At 33.0% G+C, this 20,087-nt stretch overlaps 5 protein-coding genes across 8 annotated transcripts; 2 read left to right on the top strand and 3 right to left on the bottom strand.

The window, feature by feature from the left end:
- Positions 1–1,019: 1,019 nt before the first annotated feature.
- LOC149952469 (uncharacterized) lies at positions 1,020–4,758 on the bottom strand. Its single transcript, XM_090168587.1, has 15 exons — positions 4,625–4,758; positions 4,469–4,508; positions 4,181–4,409; positions 3,832–4,104; positions 3,524–3,765; positions 2,978–3,460; positions 2,807–2,912; positions 2,520–2,689; positions 2,264–2,464; positions 1,920–2,203; positions 1,746–1,860; positions 1,647–1,685; positions 1,485–1,565; positions 1,271–1,415; positions 1,020–1,212 (listed from the first exon to the last, which is right to left on the bottom strand). Exons 2-15 carry the CDS (start codon positions 4,488–4,490, stop codon positions 1,209–1,211), a joined length of 2,394 nt encoding a protein of 797 aa, XP_090024713.1. The 5' UTR covers positions 4,491–4,508; positions 4,625–4,758; the 3' UTR covers positions 1,020–1,208.
- A 502-nt stretch (positions 4,759–5,260) lies between these two features.
- Positions 5,261–6,075, top strand: LOC149952468 (peptidyl-prolyl cis-trans isomerase NIMA-interacting 4). Of its 2 annotated transcripts, XM_090168591.1 has the most exons (5): positions 5,261–5,337; positions 5,414–5,549; positions 5,606–5,725; positions 5,793–5,841; positions 5,905–6,075. In XM_090168591.1, exons 2-5 carry the CDS (start codon positions 5,439–5,441, stop codon positions 6,012–6,014), a joined length of 390 nt encoding a protein of 129 aa, XP_090024717.1. In that variant the 5' UTR covers positions 5,261–5,337; positions 5,414–5,438; the 3' UTR covers positions 6,015–6,075. The 2 variants fall into 2 exon arrangements, with proteins under 2 accessions (XP_090024717.1, XP_090024716.1); XM_090168590.1 differs by lacking the exon at positions 5,261–5,337 and having other exon boundaries at positions 5,353–5,549.
- Positions 6,076–6,111: 36 nt separating this feature from the next.
- sky (GTPase-activating protein skywalker) lies at positions 6,112–11,580 on the bottom strand. Of its 2 annotated transcripts, none has more exons than XM_090168588.1 (10): positions 11,454–11,580; positions 10,628–10,918; positions 10,216–10,529; positions 9,922–10,153; positions 9,687–9,856; positions 9,419–9,610; positions 9,247–9,342; positions 8,453–8,611; positions 8,177–8,397; positions 6,112–7,353 (listed from the first exon to the last, which is right to left on the bottom strand). In XM_090168588.1, the coding sequence occupies exons 2-10, from the start codon at positions 10,908–10,910 to the stop codon at positions 7,218–7,220; spliced, it is 1,803 nt and encodes a 600-aa protein (XP_090024714.1). In that variant the 5' UTR covers positions 10,911–10,918; positions 11,454–11,580; the 3' UTR covers positions 6,112–7,217. The 2 variants fall into 2 exon arrangements, with proteins under 2 accessions (XP_090024714.1, XP_090024715.1); XM_090168589.1 differs by having other exon boundaries at positions 11,443–11,491.
- A 448-nt stretch (positions 11,581–12,028) lies between these two features.
- Positions 12,029–13,382, top strand: LOC149952466 (pleckstrin homology domain-containing family B member 2-like). The gene is made up of 6 exons (XM_090170171.1): positions 12,029–12,204; positions 12,286–12,541; positions 12,607–12,646; positions 12,701–12,770; positions 12,833–12,913; positions 13,078–13,382. The coding sequence occupies exons 1-6, from the start codon at positions 12,159–12,161 to the stop codon at positions 13,203–13,205; spliced, it is 621 nt and encodes a 206-aa protein (XP_090026297.1). The 5' UTR covers positions 12,029–12,158; the 3' UTR covers positions 13,206–13,382.
- Positions 13,383–13,877: 495 nt separating this feature from the next.
- Rab6 (RAS oncogene family member Rab6) lies at positions 13,878–20,038 on the bottom strand. 2 transcript variants are annotated; one of them, XM_090168586.1, is made up of 7 exons: positions 19,829–20,038; positions 19,024–19,082; positions 18,791–18,950; positions 18,602–18,713; positions 18,203–18,296; positions 18,045–18,108; positions 13,878–15,261 (listed from the first exon to the last, which is right to left on the bottom strand). In XM_090168586.1, the coding sequence occupies exons 1-7, from the start codon at positions 19,896–19,898 to the stop codon at positions 15,194–15,196; spliced, it is 627 nt and encodes a 208-aa protein (XP_090024712.1). In that variant the 5' UTR covers positions 19,899–20,038; the 3' UTR covers positions 13,878–15,193. The 2 variants fall into 2 exon arrangements, with proteins under 2 accessions (XP_090024712.1, XP_090024711.1); XM_090168585.1 differs by lacking the exon at positions 13,878–15,261 and adding an exon at positions 15,515–17,417.
- Positions 20,039–20,087: the final 49 nt, after the last annotated feature.

The following is a 20,087-nucleotide window of genomic DNA, read 5'->3' as shown; positions in this document are numbered from 1 at the left end:
CTCTTCCCAAAAAAATATTAAAACATGCTTTAGGTTTAAACTCACCATTTCATCTTAAACGTTACTCCACAACTTCGTATTAATGCTAAGAACAAACACAAAACGTTTCAAATCATAAGCGTATTTCATAAAATACTATACAACATGTACAGGATGATTCCTATAAAATGGGCCAATAAAAATTATAATATAAAAATTGCAGGGTGAAGAATTTAGAACTAGCTTAACTAGGGACTGTCAATTCGATGATAAATTTTGTTGAAAAATGTGACTTAAAAAATTATGATTAGGAAAGCTTATTTATATATAAACTCTAAAAAAAGGTTTTTAAATTATTTAATCAGGTCTTTTCCCTACTTTTTACAAGGAGAGTACTGGAGGTGTTTATTGCTGATTTTGTTCAAAGTCAGGCATAATGTAAACCTATATGAGGTATGAAATTTCCCAAAAGGAGACGTTGCACTACCCATTCGATTTTCCATGGCAACCGAAAATGTTTTTGACCACTTAAAACAAATAAATCACCATTTAAAAAAGCATGGGATTTTCTCGGTTCCACGAAAAGTTTAAAAAAAAAAATTGAAAATCACGAAATGGGTAATTTCACTAATTTGGACCACATTTAAGTAAATTTCATCAAGTTTGGGTAAATTGGAACATTTTTGGGGTAAAATTGTAACAATTTTTAGGTAAAATAAGGTAAAAATCTTATTTTTGTTTTAAGTGGTCAAAAACATTTTCGGTTGCCAAGGCAAATACAATGGGTAGTGCAATGTCTCCTTTTGGGAAATTTGATATCTCATATAGGTCTACATTACGGCTGACTTTGAACAAAATCGGCAATAAACACCTCGTGTACTCTCCTTGTTAGTATGATCCTGTAGCAGATGTGCGTATAAGACGTGCAAATAAATGTGTATAATGAGGGAAAGTAGCTAAAACCATATACAACTAAATGGAAACTCCCTGTACACATTTGTTAGGTTTCTAGCCCGTAGGAAGTTATTATTAAAATTAGAAATATATAAAACTTGTTTTTATTACATGCAAAGATACTCTTATACCACCAACTCTTTACAGAAACCTCAAAAAATGATTAGCAAAGGACATTATTTGTAGCAGAAAATTGAAAATTAATGAAAAAAGTCTAAAAATATTGTCACAAAAGTTAAAATGTGTTAGATGATGAAAACAGTTTCACATGCAAATTAACTTTAAAAAAAATGAAGATATTAGTAGGAAATTAGTGAAAGGTTTAGGCTGAAATTACCAATTTTTAAGAAGTTTGAAGAGAAATGTGGCAAATAAAACAAACACAGTGTACGGCGAGGACAAAAGGCTGATGCATCCGCTGCAGTACACTCCTTGATGGCTAAAGGTGTACTTAATCTGGTCTAATCTTCGGCAAGCTTCATCTACGAAATTTAATACAATTTAGTCCACAAGCTTAAAAGTGGTTTAAAGAAGGTTTGTAGTCAGCTTACCAGTACAACGTGCCCTATCAGTTGATTTCCTCTTTCCAGTAATTGAGAAATATGCAGGGCGGCAATTAGTCACTTGGTATTCTAAAGTGGGAAAAGGATAAACAAAATGGTTATGTGTTAAATTAAAAGTTAATTGTGAAAGAAATTAAAAATTACACGTACTGTGGCAAGGATTTCTCATTTCAAAAATAAGCTCGCGGACTGTAAAATTAAAAGATTTACATCAATTTATAAATAACTGTAAGACAATTATAATCTTACTTCCTTCAGTTCCAGAAGTTCTACAATCCGGTTTACTTTGGTCATTTTCCTTAGGTGTTATATCATCTCTAGAGAAGCAAACCACTACATCACCGGTAGAACCTTCAGTGTTGAACTAAGGAACAACGAGGATGATTAAATATTTTCTTAAAGTTTACGAAAAAAGCACCATACTTTGAATTGAACGTGACGACTTTTCAAAAAGTATTCAGGGTACATGGCAATATACTGAGTATATTCTGGGGTTACGTAGCCAACATGAATGTGGTTTTCTTCATTGCGAGTACGATGGTTGTAACATTGGTCATATTGCAAAACTGAGGGAACTTCGCAAATCATCGATGCTAATTTAGCAGCAATGTCTTCTGGTTTTTCAATGCCAGTAATGACATCTCGAACATCAGTCGCAAGTTTCTTTAAATCGTCAGCGTTGTTACCCACAGTTATAACTCTTGTATCTATAATAATAAAAAATTAAATAAAAAAACACAATTTGCCATTTAAAAAAAAATATCCACCTCTGTGTCCGTATCTCACAAAATCAGAAGCCCTTTGAATTCTGGCTACATCTGTCATCTGCAATGGTGAATACTTGAAAACCACAACAACTTTCGATGGTGCATAAGATTCTTCGGCAACCTTCAGTTCAAAATCTTGAAGGGTTCCATTCAAAGCGTTCATTAGGCCCTCCTCATCAAGAGACTGACCAAAACTAAACCCTAAATGAATGCGAAATTAATCATTTGAAAAACACATGCAAACCCTCAAACTGACCATTTCCATTTCCCTCCAATCTGGAAATAGCACATGTGGCAGCAGCTTTGTTGGTTGCATTAAAGGAACGGATGGATATTGGGCGCAAGTTGTTATTTCCATCGCGAGAATTAGTTAGCACACTCAAAGTACTTCCTCCATAACCAATATCAAAGTAATTACTCAAGAAACTGTTAAGAAATGCACTAGTTTAGGTACAAAGTACAGGTAATTTGGTGTAGGCGACTAATAAGCTACTTATGATAAGGCAATTCATAGATAAGATAACGTTTGAAATAAAATCTAACCCAATGGTTTGCTCTTGGAGATGAAATCCTTCAGTTCTGGCCTCTGAGTCATCGAGAACAAAGAAAATGTTAGATCTGGTTTCACATTTTTCCTTTTCAGAGGATTCTAAAAGCAAAATTAACCATAAAACACTAAGCTATAATAAAATAAAAATTACAAACCAAACTCACGCATGCGACAGAATTGTTCATCAATGTTCATTTGCACCCCAACAATATTTTCCAATTTACTAAGACTGTCAGGAACCTTCTGGTCATGGTCCGAAGAAGCGGTTTGAAATTCCCTAGCATAATATACATGATAAAAAGCTTTAATTGATTCCACCAATTCATTGCTTCCAGTGACTGTTCGGAAATCGTTTCTGCGGCAAAAACTAATGGGGGTTCCGCTGTTTTCAACCGGAATACCATCCCGGCTGTAATACATCCTCAAGACTTTGCTCAACGTTAAAGTTCTGGAATTGCCATTCATGGAGGTTAAACGTTTCCCAATCAAGACACCATCGATGGCTCCAGCTACGAGTGCTCTGGTTGTTCCATAAGTATGCTGGCTCATTTTGTAAACCAAAGTACAGGCGGAGTTGTTCCAATGTCCACCAATGCCATATTCGGTAGTATCATGGCCAGCACTTAAAGCCGCATGAGCCACAACATCTTTTTCCATAAAGATTAAACCAATTAGTTGAATTACACATATGGCTCATTTTACAAACTTACCTCCAAGAGTTACTCCAAAAAGAGGGTTAATCTTCAATTTACTATCAAAATTTTCAATCTTTTCATTCAAATAGCCAAAAAGGTTTCCAATTTCAAGGTATTCAGTCTGTTTCTGTGCGGCAACAATACCCAAGAGTACTCTTCCTAGTGCAATGGCGTGATGTTGGTGACCATTAAGACTGACCACACCTTGTTCTCGGGGGGATTTTGATTTCTTGGCATTACTACCCGAAATGGCACGACTAAATTAGAAGAAAACAATGCACAATGTATGGGTTTACTCAGTTTAACCAGAGATAATAACATACTATGAATGAGATGGAGAATCGCTGCTTTGTTTGACCTGAATTAATTCTTCATCAACTCCTTCAATGTACGTATCATTCATCAAATGGCTCAGCATTAAAAACATGGAACATTTCTCTTCCTCAGATAGATCTTTCTCATCAAAAATATCCTGTTCCTCTTTACGGAAGGGTAAAACTGCATCAATGATGTCTGAACGAATAGCTGTATGTTGGTCTTGTTGAGGCGTTCTATCTTGACCTGCCAGAGTGAATATTATACCGTCAAAGGCAAATCTGTATAGGTATATAAAACTTCATTATTAGACAGTAAACTCCAATCAATAGGTGGGAGACTAAATAAAATAAGAACCTTTTCAGAAGCACTTTTGCAACTTTGTAGATATCCCAGTTGGTGTGGTTACGCTCAACTATTTCGACCAATGATATAAAATTTTCTATGCTGTTTGCTAAGGGTCTAAGAGTGGCCACATTTGGTCGTAGTGGGTCGTATAAGCGATTTAAACAATTTGGAACAATTTCATTTTTGACAATTGTTAAATCTATTGCATTAGCTAAAGCTAAAAACGCCCCAACTAGAGCTAAAAATAAAAACATTATAAAAACATATTTCATAGAAATTTATTTAAAAAATGTGTACCTAAAGCGGAAATGATCTTCATATCTTTTACTTGAGTTTACTATTAATAAAAATGTAGACTTCAAATGAGATTTTTGACTGCGTATTCAAATCAACCAACGCCCAAAAATTTAAAATGGCGTCAGAGAAAAAAGATAAAGATATTTAATAACTTACCTTTATTGTAAAAAAATTGTTTGACAATAACTTAGGTGAAATATAAAAGAAAACAAAGTTAAATTGATTTTAAACCGTATTTTACAATACAGTTAAAATTTACTGAACAAAATTAAGTTTCGGACTAAAAAGTACGTCAAAGCCACAGAAACCCTGCCCGCTAAGAGCCTTTTGGTTATCTTCAGCCGTTAGTAGAAAAAGTACCGGGTCTGCAAGGTGAACTTTGGTTTATCTCCACCCAGAATGCGCAATTTGATTAGATAAGCTTTGAAAAAGCTAAGGTTTATTCTTTTCTTCTTGTTCCGAAAAACGTTAGATATGATTTTTATCAAAAATATTAACAGCTTTACAAAAATGTAACATCTACCCAACCTATAAGCCACTTATGACTATAAGAATTTATGATTGCAAAAAGGCCTGAGAACGGAAATATTAAATCATCTTACAAATATCCAAGCATACAATGTAATGCAATAAGTAATTTACAGATATAAATATATCAGTTAATTGTCATACATGAAACACCGGAATCAAAAATATTATCTTAAAACTATGCAACGCTTGAGATCGTACCACAAAATATTTAAATATTAAATTATTTTTGATTGGTGGAACATTTTTTCAGCAGTTAAATGCTAAATAAAAATGCATTGTTATAAGTAGTTTAAATATTGCGCCAAAATTCATACACTATCATTTGGCGCCCCCTTTCGGTTGGTATTTTTTAAAATAGAAAAAGGTCAAAAAGAAAGGCTTATAAAAAGAATCCTCTGTCAATTTTAACTATAGAAGCTTGAAGCTTCTTCTTCCAAACATGCCACCTAAATCAAAAGGAGGAGATTCTAAAGGAGCCAAAGCGGGTAAAAAGAGCGATTCTGAGGAGAAGAGTGGCGGAAAACAAAGTAAAGGAGGCACTACAGTTAAAGTAACAAAATTCAAGTTTTTCAAGGATATTAGTACCATTTTGAATGTTTACATTAGGTTCGACATATTCTTTGTGAAAAACAATCTAAGGTACTTGAAGCTATGGAGAAAATAAAAGGGGGCATGAAATTCAATGAAGTTGCAGCACAATACAGTGAAGATAAAGCTCGCCAAGGAGTATGTTTGGAGCACATTTACAACTAGGTTTGTAATTCTGATCAATCAGCTAAATTTTTAAATTTAGGGAGACTTGGGTTGGATGACAAGAGGATCAATGGTGGGACCATTCCAAGGTATAAATAGATAAAAGACCATTACTTGATGGAGACTGAAAACTTTTTTTTACAACTAAATAGATGCTGCTTTTGCTTTGCCCATCAGCAACTTGGCGAATCCTGTATATACAGATCCTCCCGTAAAAACTAAATTTGGTTATCATATTATAATGGTTGAAGGAAAGAAATAAGCTTTTTCTTTACACAATTATGTACATTTCTTTAATTTTTGATTAAATTATATAAACTTTAGTTAAATCTGTGAATTTAAAGACACTACTACAGATTAATTTTATACTTTTGCTTTTAATATAAGTAAACTTCACAAAAATTAAAAAAAATTGTACAAATTAACGTTTTAATCTAATTGCTGACCCCTTTCAACTACATTGCACTTTTTTTTAAATTTTATAGATAGACCAGCTACCTAATAAATTTGTGGGAAAAATTTCCATTACCAATAATCAAATACCAGGGCTTAAATTAAAGGGTAATTGGAAACTTTTACACTATGGAATGTACTGATATTCACACAGCAAAACCTCAATATGGCTTACTCGTCTTTTAAAGCTTTTTAATACTGTTTAAACTAAACAGATCATCGCATGTATGCAATTTCGTTCACTCGGGTTTTTGATTTTGTTATGGACAAGCCATAAAGGTACGTGTATTTTAGCTAGCTACACAACAGCACTTCTAAGGTCTCTCACTACAAACCCCCAAAATACCTTTACAAATTTGTGGAATTATACATTTATATAATAATAACAACTATTAAATAAATAAAAGACCAGAATTAAAAAAGACTGTCTTAATTATAAAACTTTGATTAGGTCATTTTTAAATGGCAGAATAATTCAGAAATAAGCTAACAAACGAAGGCCTAAATTATACACAGACAGATCTTAGCTTCCACAAGAAACGGGTTTTAAAGTATATTAAAGTGACTCATATGGCATCAAAAGCTTTAAAAATATTATAAAACATTTGGAGAAAAATATAAACAAATACCTTAAAAATATATCGTATCAAAAGTTTTTTTTTAATAGGGTGGCTCAAATGGTAGAAATGAGGGTTTTCGAGCATATATCACCTACTCCTTTATCATTTCACAGAGCTAGGGATTTCCATAGGAACTAGATACAAACCCAAAACATGGCCATACCCAACTACCACTTCCCCTATTTATATATTGTGACCAGATAATGTAATAGTGACGGGGTTTTCAGCAGTCTTATTAGCTGGTATACACGATTGAGTAAACACTTATTTGCGTACTATATACAACTTTCAACATATATATATATATATATATATATATATATATAACACAATCCTATATAGGATATTTACGAGTATATAGAATGTAAAAAATAGTTGCAGTATAAATTTAGTCACTGAAATGCAATGACTTCAACAACTTTGACACTAAAATCACTGTCACTACAAAGTGGATCATTGTTAAAAGTGTCGCAATGTTCAGTTTTCCCAAATGAAAATGATTCGTCCAACCACAGCCCATTGCCATTCCTAAAAATTAAATTCCCTACATCTTAAAACTACTCTCTATATGCAAAAGCTAAAAAAAAATGAATACAAACTAACACCAAATACGAAACATTTGAGCCAGTGGCGTAGCCAGGATTTAGTTTCGGGGGGGGGGCACACCATTGAAAAAAAGGAAAAATAAAATAAAAATATTTGTACCTACGACCATATGTTTGGGGGGGCATGTGACCCCCCTGGCTACGCCACTGATTTGAGCAAAGTGGTAAACTTTTTCAGAGTAAAACCATTTGAAACTTATTACAATTAATACCAACTGAGCTGCCCCAGAGCAACTTTATTAGAGATGCACCGATATATTGGCTTAATTTTCTAATACTGGTATCGGCCAATATCAGTTTGGCTTAAAAAGTTAAGACCGATATTGGCCAATACTAGTATTAGAGAAATATTTAAAAAAAACCTTTAAAAATAAGAAAATTCTCGATTAATTAACTAATGATAATATTTGATTTGATTGGCCACGCCACGTACACCAGACTTCAGAAGCTACATCATACCTTTTTTTTGACAGGGGGTTATTAGTGTAAACAAATAAAAAAACGTTATTCAATTTGTGATAGAAAATATGTACCACGTAAAATGAAAAGAAACATTCAGATATGCTCTTGCAAACTGTTCTTTATGAAAAGTTAGAATGAAATGGTATGACAGTGTACTGAACCGTCGTTTACAATGATTTTATCATATACACTACCGTTAATATTGGCCGATATATCGACTGTACCCATACCGGTGCATCCCTAAACTTTAGAACTACACACGCAATTTAAAAAACATCACTCACCCAGAACCAACGCAAATCCAATGACGATCCGCTGCCATAAACAATTCTTGACTATGTAGCACACTCTTGGTAGCTTCCATTCCAACCCAAGGATATTTCTTGACCTTTGGTGACATCTTGAACAAGAAAGTCTCCCCAGTACCAAAATATATTCGATGATTTCCAGTTTCATCAAGTGTATTTCGTTCTTGCCACGATGCGGAACAGTAAGCACCAAACACCTGCGTAATAAAGAATCAATACAAGTATAAGGGAAAGCTTTAAAAGGGCAAATACCTGATCGTTGGAGGCTTTAACAACAATAACCGTCGGTTCCCATTCATCTACACGCATAAAGAAAGCTGTTTGACTACTTCCATGTTCATTGGTAGAATAAACTAAATGAGGTTGTAACATAGTTATCCTGGTAGGAATCCAATTGAAAAGCAGAGCAATCTGTGAAAGAATTGAAAAAATTAATTTTCCAGTAGGCATGTGCAAGCCTTGATTTTTGGGTTTCGAGCAGAGCTTCGAGTATGAAAAATTTCACTTTTCGAGTATCCAAATGAGCTTTAAAATTTGATCAAGCTTTCAGGCTTTGTTCTACTTTTTTTATTAATAAAAGAATATTTAAAGCCAGAGCTTTTACGTTTATTTGTAGCCATATTTGTGAAGTCTAAATTTCAACTGGCCATATGAGAAATTACAACAAAAAAATTGTGGACTGCTAAACCGCCAAACAACTGACAATAAACAGTTAGGGCACCCCATGTTATGTAACTGATGGTTTTGGTTTCCTACATTTAAAATCAGTGACCCATCAGAAACAACTAAGACTTTTACCTCAACCAATAAGAGATCTTAAGGCGGGACCAAAGGGAATTGTTTAGTAGCTTTTCCCCTCCATTTTTAAACTCTCGCAACTAGTGCCTTGGAATTAATAATAGTTATGACTAATCGAAAGTTAAGCCTCGATTTGGAGCTCCAACCATTTGAACTTTTTAACTAAGGCTTTACGAGCTTCAAGCCAAGTACTCGATTTCGTGCCTAATTTACTGTTAAATAAGTGAGTTATTCAAAGCTAAATTAACCTGTTCAGCTGTCAAAATCCCAGTGTGAAAATCCTTCAGTGGAATCATTCCCAAGGAATGCGTTCTTAAATGTAAATCACTTTTATTGTGTTTCATCTATGGAGATAAACAAAATTAGTTGTCTTATAACCGTAAACATTTCTAAACATTACTAGCTAAGATAAAAACTAACCTCTTTAACAGCCAATGATCCAGAAGCTGTCATGTGAATTTCATAAAGCGAATCGGTAGTTGGAATGCTCATAGTGCCCATGTCAGAAACCCTTCTATGTTGATTAAGAGTGTGGCTTTTGATCAACATATCAGCCTGAACAAGGCGCTTGCGGACTTCTTTTCTACTCAAAGCTCGAATTCCAAATGCCAGCTGTAAAAAGGAATTTTTATAAGTGCACTTAAAATAGTAATGAGATTAAATTAATTGAGATAAGAAAAATTCCAACCTTTAAAAATCTATCCACTGGAATCAAATTATTTTGGCAAAAGTAAACAACTTCTTCAGAAATGCCAACAAATGGCCTATCTCTAGTTACGCTGATATTTGACTTGATAAGAATAGCAGGAAGAGAAGCTCTTCTATAGCTCGTTGCTACAGAACCACTACGACCACTACCTAGGTTTTGAACTAAATGTTACAAATCTTTAACAAAAAAAGCCACCAAAACATAATCATCTTACCATAGGTATGTTTCGCATAACCAATCAACAAACTGATAATGGTACGAATCAAAACCTTGCTCCCTTCAAGAAGAAAGCAGTCAACAATACGAACTAGGTAATTGAAAGGTAGCCCCAGGAACAGCCAACACAACCAACGGTCAAATGCTTTTTGCATGGCATCATCCGGGGTAAGGTTAAGATGATTTCCATGTTTCATCTTAAGATCTTGTAACATTAAAAAACCTTGTTTCTGTAACAAAGCGGATTTATATTTATAAATGTATTGGATGTTTTAACTTTAAGGCAACATACAGCATATTTTTTTGACATTTTCATTGCTACCAAGGCCCTGGCCTCATGCGCACCCTTCGTTTGAGCAACATAATCATCTTTACTAGCCGACAAAATGTCGCATAAGCACGAGTAGCACTCTTCTTCAGATAAATAATGCAGTAAAATAGCTGCCAACGGGTAGAGTATGGGACAATAGGTGATACTGGGATGGGAATACGCCACAACGCACAAAACACGGATGACAGCTTGTTGACCTTTTGTATTGAGGAAGTACTGAGTGATATAAATAGGATCGCAGAAGATTGGTAAACCTGGAGATATGGCACGACTACCTAAAACATACAAAGAAAAAGGGTAAAACCTAAAGCGCTCTATTATTATACTAAAGAAATTCCAGATTAAAATAAATTCTATAAAAACTCTAATATACCCAGTAAATCTTTTACAGTAGTTTCGTAGTAACCAGGTACATGTTTATCTTTTCCAATAAAACGACAGAGCCCAATCCAAAGATTTTTCCGGATTGGATGGTCTACAGGCCAATTTTCATTCCTAAGCAATTCCTTTACTTGACTAGTTTGTCCACCAAGTAAAAGGCGTTCTATAACTTCAAATGTGTTTGTCTGAGGACTGGAAGGCGGTGATGAAAAATCAGCAAAATTTGCCAAATCAACATGTTCCTTGAAAAAACTATCTTCCAACAGCCGACTCATTATCAAACCTGTGAAATAAAAGTTACTTATTATTAAACTAATAAGAATTATATTAAAATTTCAAGTTGAGATTAGAAATATTGTGTTTTGGGGACAGATAAAACTATATTGATAAGTGGTTTTTCAGTATGATACATAAGATAAAAAGGTACTTTACTATATAAGAAATGGGGGTTGTTTTCCCACCCTGTGAGGAAATGTCCTTGGGTTTCTAATTAAAAACGCATCAGTCATAAATTATTATGGCACTATAGCTCACACCTAATTGCCAATTGAAAGGGGTACTTGAAATATTTATGATTCTGAAAACTTTTGAGTTTCATACCAAAGAAAACCTAAACGAGGGGGCCCGGCACAGTGACGAACATTTAAAAATGAAAGACCAAGGCTAGCATTCCAAAACGAAATCAGCGCGATAAAACTGGTGTACTTAAGTTAATTATAACTTCTAAGTGTTGTAACTTAAACATATATCTATCTTAAAATTGAAGTGCATTAATCGCCGATGGTAACGAATTTGAAAATAAGACAAAAGCTTTTTACCCAAATTCTTTCATCCACTCCCTTTATGTATAGTTGTATACTTCCAAAGGTCACGAAGAACTGTCAAAAGAAGGCTTAAGAGAGGGCACGTGACCACGGGAACGCGTTAAAAAAGTTCCACTGCAACGGGACTTGTATAGGGGTCTACGTCACTCACCAATGCTTTTTCGTATTGAGAAATCCGCTCAAAATGGCGACCATTACACTGCCAAAGCTAGGGAAAGCAGACGACGTGAAATATCTCTGTATGAGACGGGGAGAAATCCGATAGGGGAAAAAATATAAATGATAATATAGAAAAAGAAACACAAAAGAGTAAAAGATTTTGTAAGAAGGGCTTGGTATTGACTATTAAACTCTCCTTGATTCTATTTTTGGAGGCAGGCTGCTCAGCTACCGACTTTACAGTATGGTTATTTTTCGTAGAGGAATAGCTGGTGTCTTTTTGATAACAAATATGATTCCTCCACTCTTCGCAACCACTATTTTAGGGAACATAATTATCCTTTTAATTTTCCACATTTTTTTTTAAATTATGGGACTTGTTAGGTGATGATTATTTTACTGTCCGGCCCATAGACACTATGGTCTGGCCTGGCAAACAAGCTGCTAGAAGGCACACTTATCTTACGAAATAAAGGCCTTGTTTCCGTGGAAAGAAATTTCGATTTAAATATATAGAGGTAGTTCTAAACTTTATTAAAAATGGATAATTCGGTTATTGCAAAGAGTGGTTGGCTTTCTCGTCAAAGTAATAATTTATTCTAGGTTAAAATGTTTAGAGAATATTATAGCCTCATACGTAATTGAAATGACGCATTTACATTGACAGCTACCATAATGAAGAAATGGAAGAAAAATTGGGTTGAACTATACAGAGATGGGCACTTGAAATATTACGAAAATGATCAAAGCCCAAACGCAGAGGATGTGATTATGATGCCTTCAGAATGTCTTTCCATTAAAACTGGTGCTCAAGTAAATGGTGTTCAACCACCACAGCACCAAAGTGCCCAATCTCTTTTTTCAGTTTCTTCCACAAATGGAAAAATGTGGATTTTTTGTGGTGAATCATTAGATGATATGAGGTTACACTTACAAATTTTTAAAGATATTAGGAAATAGTTTTTAACTGATACAAGGTTATTTATAGGGCTTGGCAGTTGGCTTTAGAGCAAGCTCGTTTACTTGGGGTAAATTAATATACTAAGGAATAAAAATGTTGAATTAAAACTATTTTTCGATAGTATGAACAGAATATTACTGGGCAAGTTCCACACACTTACATGCAATATGGTCCACCTCCGACTTATCAAGGTATTTAAATTTTTACTATTATATACTAAGCTAAAAAATAAACTAATACTATTGGTGTTCAGATACTAGTGTAACATACGCAGCTCCAGGTTTTCCGTACAACCCTCAACTTGGCTATTATGGTTATCCACAAACTCCTTATGGTAAAAAAAATATAATGGCGAGTGATTAGGACTCTTCAACCCTTTGTACCTAGTCTTTCACAAACCATTGACTATCCTTTGTCGGTCTCCAAAGTCGCTCGCTAAAACTCCAAAAATAGAAACACAAATAACGAAAAAAGAACACTTGAACATTTTTTTTATAGGCCAAACCATCATATATAATCAAAATCCAAATCGTTATTATCGCCATGAAGGTGCAGACTTTGGAGTTGGAATGTTGGCAGGAGCTGCGTTGGGTTCCATGATGTGGGCACCACTTCTATGGTGGTAAACAAATTGGTCAAAGCGTGCTGAAATTGGTTTTATAGAAAAAATCTCATGATGCCAAATTGAAAAATTTGTTTAAAAAAAAAAGCAGTTATTTTTTATATCTCGATTTGTTTTGATTTAGAGAAAAATTATTAATTATAATAAAGTATGGTCCTAAGCTATTCATGGTGAGAAACTAGTGATGGGCCCTAACTGATATTGCAATTTTCCCGATTAATCGAATGTATAAATTAATGATATCTATATTTTAAAAAATAATTTTCTCCAAAACAAGGCAGATGGTGCTGCATATCTTGCCCTTTCACTTTTCTAATTCGGCTACCACAGCTCCGATTATTTCACAAATTCAGTAAGCTATGTAATGATTACATTTTCTGAATCTCAAATATTGGTTAAATAATCTTATGGTAAATTATCAAAATAGTTTACGATATAGGTTAACGCTACTCAAAACAATTCAAATAAATTTGTTTTTCATTGAAGTTAGTGTATAGTTATACCTTCCACACTGTATACGAAAGTATCAACCACTAATTGTAAATAGTAAATATTTAAAAGAATCTTCTTAGTACCAATTTATAACTTTTTTGCCAGTCTGAAGTTGTTCTAGTCATTTGTATTGTGTTAATAAAAGTATGATTTTAAACAAGTCAAATTTTGTAATATTTTTGGTTTATTTCGCTGATTTCAATTAGTTTTCATCTAGAAAATAAATTAAAGGTTTTTGTATGCTAGCAAATAACACTGCAAATAATAAATTAATGGAATGATTAAACTCGCACATATCAAAAGTCAGAAATAAATTATTAATCATTAAAAAAATTAAAAAATCTAGCTTGGTGAAAACATTTTTCGCCTAATGACTACATTTAGACCAAAAAAAACATGTTTGCTAGCTAGGTTCGGATTATTGAAGCAATAAGAAATATTGCACTTTAAAAAAATCTTTGGCTTTTTTTAAATTATTATAAAAATACTAAAACATTTTGTTCATATTATAATAGTCAAAGTTGACAGGCGTTTTTTTAGAATACTATAACATTTAATTTAAATTTATGCAAGGGTATTTTAAATGGTTTGATTTAACACCCTTAAATAAGCCAACGATAATATACCAATAGGAGGGAGATCTTAAGTTGTTTATATCAACGACAATTTTTGTCTGCTTGCAAAAACACTTTGAGCGAAAATCTTACAAAAACCCAAAAGTAGCGTACTTTTAGTGACTATATTGTAAAAATTTATGCTAAAGCCATTATTCTATACAGTGACTGGGATTATTAATTCACTTTTCGTATTAAACACAATTAAATAAAAACGTAAGAAGGCTTTTGCAATGATAATTAGCACCTCAAAAATGGCCAATTAGTTGAAAATTAAAATAACAACCATAGTTAGGAGTTTGATGTATTGAACCAAAAATGCCTTAATCATTAAACAATGCAATCCCAGACATATTTACAACTTAAGCTTCCACTAAATAACAATGATTATGTTACAAATGCTACTTTGAACCACAAAAAAATGGTATAGCTTAAATTGTTTACGTTTGATAATATTTGGTGTGTTCTAAAATTCATGTCCTGCCACAAACTTAAATGATATTTAGTACCATTCTCCAACAAAAAGTGTTTGTTCTAAATGAAAGATATTTCAAGCGGGAATGGGTTTCTTATTGGTCATATATGGAAAATGGGCTTCTGACAATCATAAGCTTTACAAAACACAGGGGTTTTACCTTTTGTGCAAAAAGTTCCCTATATTATCACAATAACACTGCATTTTCGTGAATTTTTTACGTATTCTTTTAGTCAATTCTTAATAAAGGGCAGTTGTATAAATAGCCATAAATTGCTTAAGAAAAACCATACCCCCCATTTCGTTTTAAAGTTGTCTCAAGTTCTCAACATTTTGAATATTTTTTTTTCAAATTCTATTAGTCTTTTCTCTCATTATCAACCAATAGCAGCTTGCGTAATGTCATTCTTCTTAACACATGCAACTCCCATCTTCATCTTTCATTTCTGTTGGTGGTTCTTGAGGCTTCAAAGGAATGGCTAATATCAGAGTTAAGGGTTGCAAAACAATCCAGAACTCGGAATAAGAAATATGTATGCCTAAAGCAATGTACCCACATAGACACCCAAAATCAACATGCAACAGAGGAAGGAAGAAAATGAAAATTCACAAATCAAGAACTTACAAGATAGAATACCAAGCCAAAACTATAAAGAAAAAACTAAAGGAAGGGATTTGAAAGCCCAGATAAAGAAAAACACGCTGAAAATTACATATCAAAGTTGATTCGTATTATAAAGAGACAAAAACACATTTTATTGTATTATTTTCTGTACATGGCACACGAAACTTAATTTGTCTTTATCATCATAAACACAGAATTCCAAATGCCTTTGTTACAATAACAATATAACATTAGAAAACGCAAAAGGCAGCGGAAAAATATTTGTCATGCAAAAAAAATGGTCCCAATGGCTGTAATACAGATAGTTAGAATTAAGCCATATTAAATGTAGTCAAAAATTCCCCGAAAAAGTTGTAACAAGTTACTATACAAGCATCAACTACAAGATTTATATGTTACAAAAAGTAACATTTTTTTTAAGTTTTAAGTATTGAGCCATTTGAACGTATTTTTCTGATTTCAGTTTTTTTTTTAAATTTAAAACTTTTCATATAAACAGAGCTAGAAGATCGTAAGAACCATTTTCTTTAGCAATAGGACCTATACAACAAATTTAGATTTATAAATGCGGCATTTTCTTCCCTCCATAATTGTACAACCTCCAATGTAAACAACCATAGACTTAAAAAAGAGATGTCTCCATCTTTAAGCGAATCTCAATAAAAAATGGGCGGAACGTACATTGATAAACTCTTTTTGCTTATTATATTGGAGGGTATTTTTTAAGTTTCTTAAATTCGTACTGGTACATCAATAATTTGTTGACGCCATTTACCATTACTATATTTGCTTCCTTTCTTATCAAAATGCTATCATCAAAGCTGGTATTTATCAGAAACATCAGGTAGGCAGATATTTTGCAAATCAATATTTCCAAGTGTCTAACAAGGAATCAACAAAAATGTGAATTATACCTCAACATAATATTGATTTTCCCCCAAAAACCTTTTACACAAATTACAGCTTTGAGGTAGTGATAATTTTAAAATAAATTTGACTAAAAGTTGAGGCAGCCAGAAATGTAGGCAAATTCAAGCGCGGCATGATGGTTTTTTCAAGCGTTTATTATATCCCGTAAGCTTAAAATGTTTATACTAAAATTCTGTGATCAAGTGGAGATCTGAATAGTGCTTATTTAAAACACATATAGATTTTTGTATTGCCTCTATTTAATTCTAAGAAATTATAAAAATACCTATTAAAACATAATTTATATTTAGGAAAAAAAGCTACCCAACTACACCACTTTCACTCATCAACGAAATAAAAATTAAATAGATTTTGTAAATATTATAAAGAATAGATAATTTTCAATATGAATTTGAAAAACATATCACTAGGTCTCCATATTACTTATAATTTCAAAAATTCTCGACACCACCACGGAGATTCTTATCTCAAACACAAATCGATAAATATTATCATCCACTTCTGTACGAGTTCTGAAATTATTGTGACTTTTTAGAAGATAATAAAATATACAAAACTCGGGTTCCAATTTAGAAAATTTAAAAATATCAAACTATAATCCAGTACAATCAGATTTTTTGTGAAGTTGTGAGAAAGGCACCACACCAATATTACAATATCAAAACGTTTCGCATAGATCAATTTTACTTGTTAAGAACTTAAGGTGAACCGAGATTAGAGTTACAGGCGTAGATTTATAATGCTTTTGAAGTAATTTTGCAAATGATTATATGCCTGTGAAATTACAAAATCTGATGGTACTGGTATTCGAGGGAGACTAAATAAATTTTTCTTTTTAACTAAATTTAATTTAAAATTCTTAAGCCCAAAATGGATGGAAATGCATTTTATGGGACGTTTTTTATCATAAAGGATAATCAAATAATTTACAGGGAGGCAAAAGGTCGCAGTTCTCTTAACACAAGGGATTTTAAGGTCGGGGGTGTAGTAAAAACTGAGCAGGAGTGAGGATCTAGCACGAACATCCCCCCTCTTGTTTGGGTGGTTCGCTGGGAACATCTTTGAGATCCACATCCACAACTGCAGTTGCCAAAGAATAATTTTTTATTGAGAAGGTACAAAAAGTAGCGGCAGCAGAAAAGACAAAGAGAGGCATAATGTCAAGGAAAGGGATCATAACTCAAGGGAAAAACCAAATAAAAAGTACAATAAAAATACATTGCAGGGCATAAAGTGTTGGTCAAAAAACTAGTGGTACACTGGTAATAATTATAATAGAGAAAAATTTCCATATTTTTTAGTGTATACGGAATAATTAAAAATTTAGTACATAAGACTTAATTTTTAAAATGATACTTTTTTTTTAACTTAATTTATAGGTTTTCCTGTGAAAGTAGTTTTAACAAAAGGTTTTCAAAAAGTTGTTAGATTCATATTTCCTAAGTCAATAACCAGTATTTTATACCCAACAAAATATTTTTATCATAAAGAACCCAAAATTACGTAATATTTATAAAGCATGCAAAAATAAAATTGGAATAAACATGCCTTCTATGAAAATCATTCTGTAAGTGCATTTCTATACAATGACACCCTTTAACCATACCAATTATTTAAAAACCTAAATGGTCTGTACCAGATGGTAGTGGCGGAGTATATGATATTTGCCTAACTTATTAATATAGAGAATGATGAAGAAAAGGATACTGTCTTCTTTAGCTCGCTCTGTGCTTTCCATTCCAGGTAACGCTGCAGCTACCCTTCGGAACAACTATAATGTTTCATGTAAAATTAGGCCTATACAGTATGTTGCACAAGTATGGCTTTTTATTAAAATGTAACAGCTAACAAAACTCAAGCTATACCTGCTTAACATTGTATCCAGACTTCGCGCTAGTTTCTATAAACATGACATTTAACTCTTTCGCTTTTCTTTCCCCTTCTTCAGCGGATACTTGCCTAAATCATTTCAATACATTTTTTATCTTAGTTCAAAAAGAACCAAAGCTAACATATTTCTTGAATCATTATTTTTTAATTTCATTTTTCCCCATTAAAATTAGGAACAATTACAGTTATTCCCCATTTTCTTCAACTGTTTTAACAGCGCAATACTAGTAAAAAGAAAAATGGGTCAATAGAGTATTTTTTATGACATTCATTAAGCAAAGAATAACTTGTTGAAGGTATTTCATTGTTCCTATATTTATTCTTTTTAAATGATCCAAGAAAATACATTATACTTATACAAATTTTTCCCTAACCTCTTATCAGCAAGATCTGTCTTGTTTCCAACAAGCATGATTATAACATCGTTACCCCTTTCTGTTCTGACATCATCAATCCATTTAGAGGTTTGATGAAATGAGTTTGCGTCTATTTAATTCAGTAAATGTATTTAGGTTCATTGTACAAGCCAATTCCACCCAAAGTTCCAAGGTCCTGAAACTTACTCGTGATATCGTATACAACAACAGCCACAGTTGAGTCCCTGATATAACTGGGAATGAGACTGCGAAACCTTTCCTGACCCGCTGTATCCCACAATTGCAATCTAACTGTGCGATCCTCAAGGTACATTGTTTTTGATAGGAAATCAATGCCAATAGTTGCCTAAATTTATATTTCATTTAAACTCAAATTGGTCCGATCCTTATTATATGGGGTAATATCTATAATAACTTACTTGATAAGTGTTATCAAAACTATCATACATAAATCTTGTAATTAAAGATGTTTTACCAACTGAAATTTATGTAAATTATATTCGATTTAGCAAATGTGATCTGTATATTTAGTAATAAAAGTTACTCAAGTAAATTGTAATGAGGCATTAAATTTAGTAGTACAAACTGACATGTACCTTCTTAAATTATTGATCCCTACATGTGCCTAAAGCTAAGAAATTAATAATAATTTTCCCTAAAGCCCAATGCACCAAATAACTTTTCTAAATAATGTTTACACCCTACTTTGAAAATTTAAGACCACGCATCAAAAATTAATACCCAAAATTCCACTCTTTGAGTGTCTGTTTTGAAGGTACATTTTTTATATTAATTTTTGATGCCTGGTCTTAAATTTGCAAAGTAGGGTGTAAACATTTTTCAGAAAAGTTATTTTGGTACATGGGGCTTTGGGGAATTAATCTTTTTAATACCATTAATTTATTGGTTAATTATTATTAATTTCTTAGCTGTACAGTCAGTTACTAAGATTCAGCAGCTAGACCCCAAAGCCTATCACCTGCCCAAAAAAAATTAGAATTGAGAAGAATACGCTTGTTTAAAAAAAATTCCTAAAAGGTTAATCAATTATCCTATTCAATTTGAAAACGTAAACGAATTTTCCCATCGATTAGATCTAACTGACCAAGGCCCCTTAAATATTTTCGGCTTGGGAAATTGGGAGTGGCGTACCGGGGGCTACGGACTGGCGTGCGATAGCCATTCGGACTACCTAGGCCTTGGTCTAACAAAATTCTAACTCACCACTCTGCTCTCCAAGGAAAACCAATTTAAATTTCCGTAAAGGATTGCCGAAATCTCCAGAAGAAGACATTCTTGTTTGAGTAATTAAATAAATACTAGGACTTGTTGAAGAATCCAGCGACTTATTTTCTTCGTCCGCAATGATTTAACCATAAAAATTTGACAGCGCAAACGAAGAGAAACTACTAACGTCGACTCCGTCGAAAACAACGTACTGATTCCGGAAACTGTGCCAATTGAAACGATGGAATTCCGGAAT

The sequence above is a fragment of the Leiobunum rupestre genome, chromosome 3, assembly GCF_980474605.1.
Source record: "Leiobunum rupestre chromosome 3, qqLeiRupe1.1.hap1, whole genome shotgun sequence".
NCBI classification, from domain to species: Eukaryota; Metazoa; Arthropoda; class Arachnida; order Opiliones; family Sclerosomatidae; genus Leiobunum; species Leiobunum rupestre.
The sequence above is the reverse complement of the archived record's forward strand: the minus strand, read 5'-3'. Positions and strand labels throughout refer to the sequence as shown.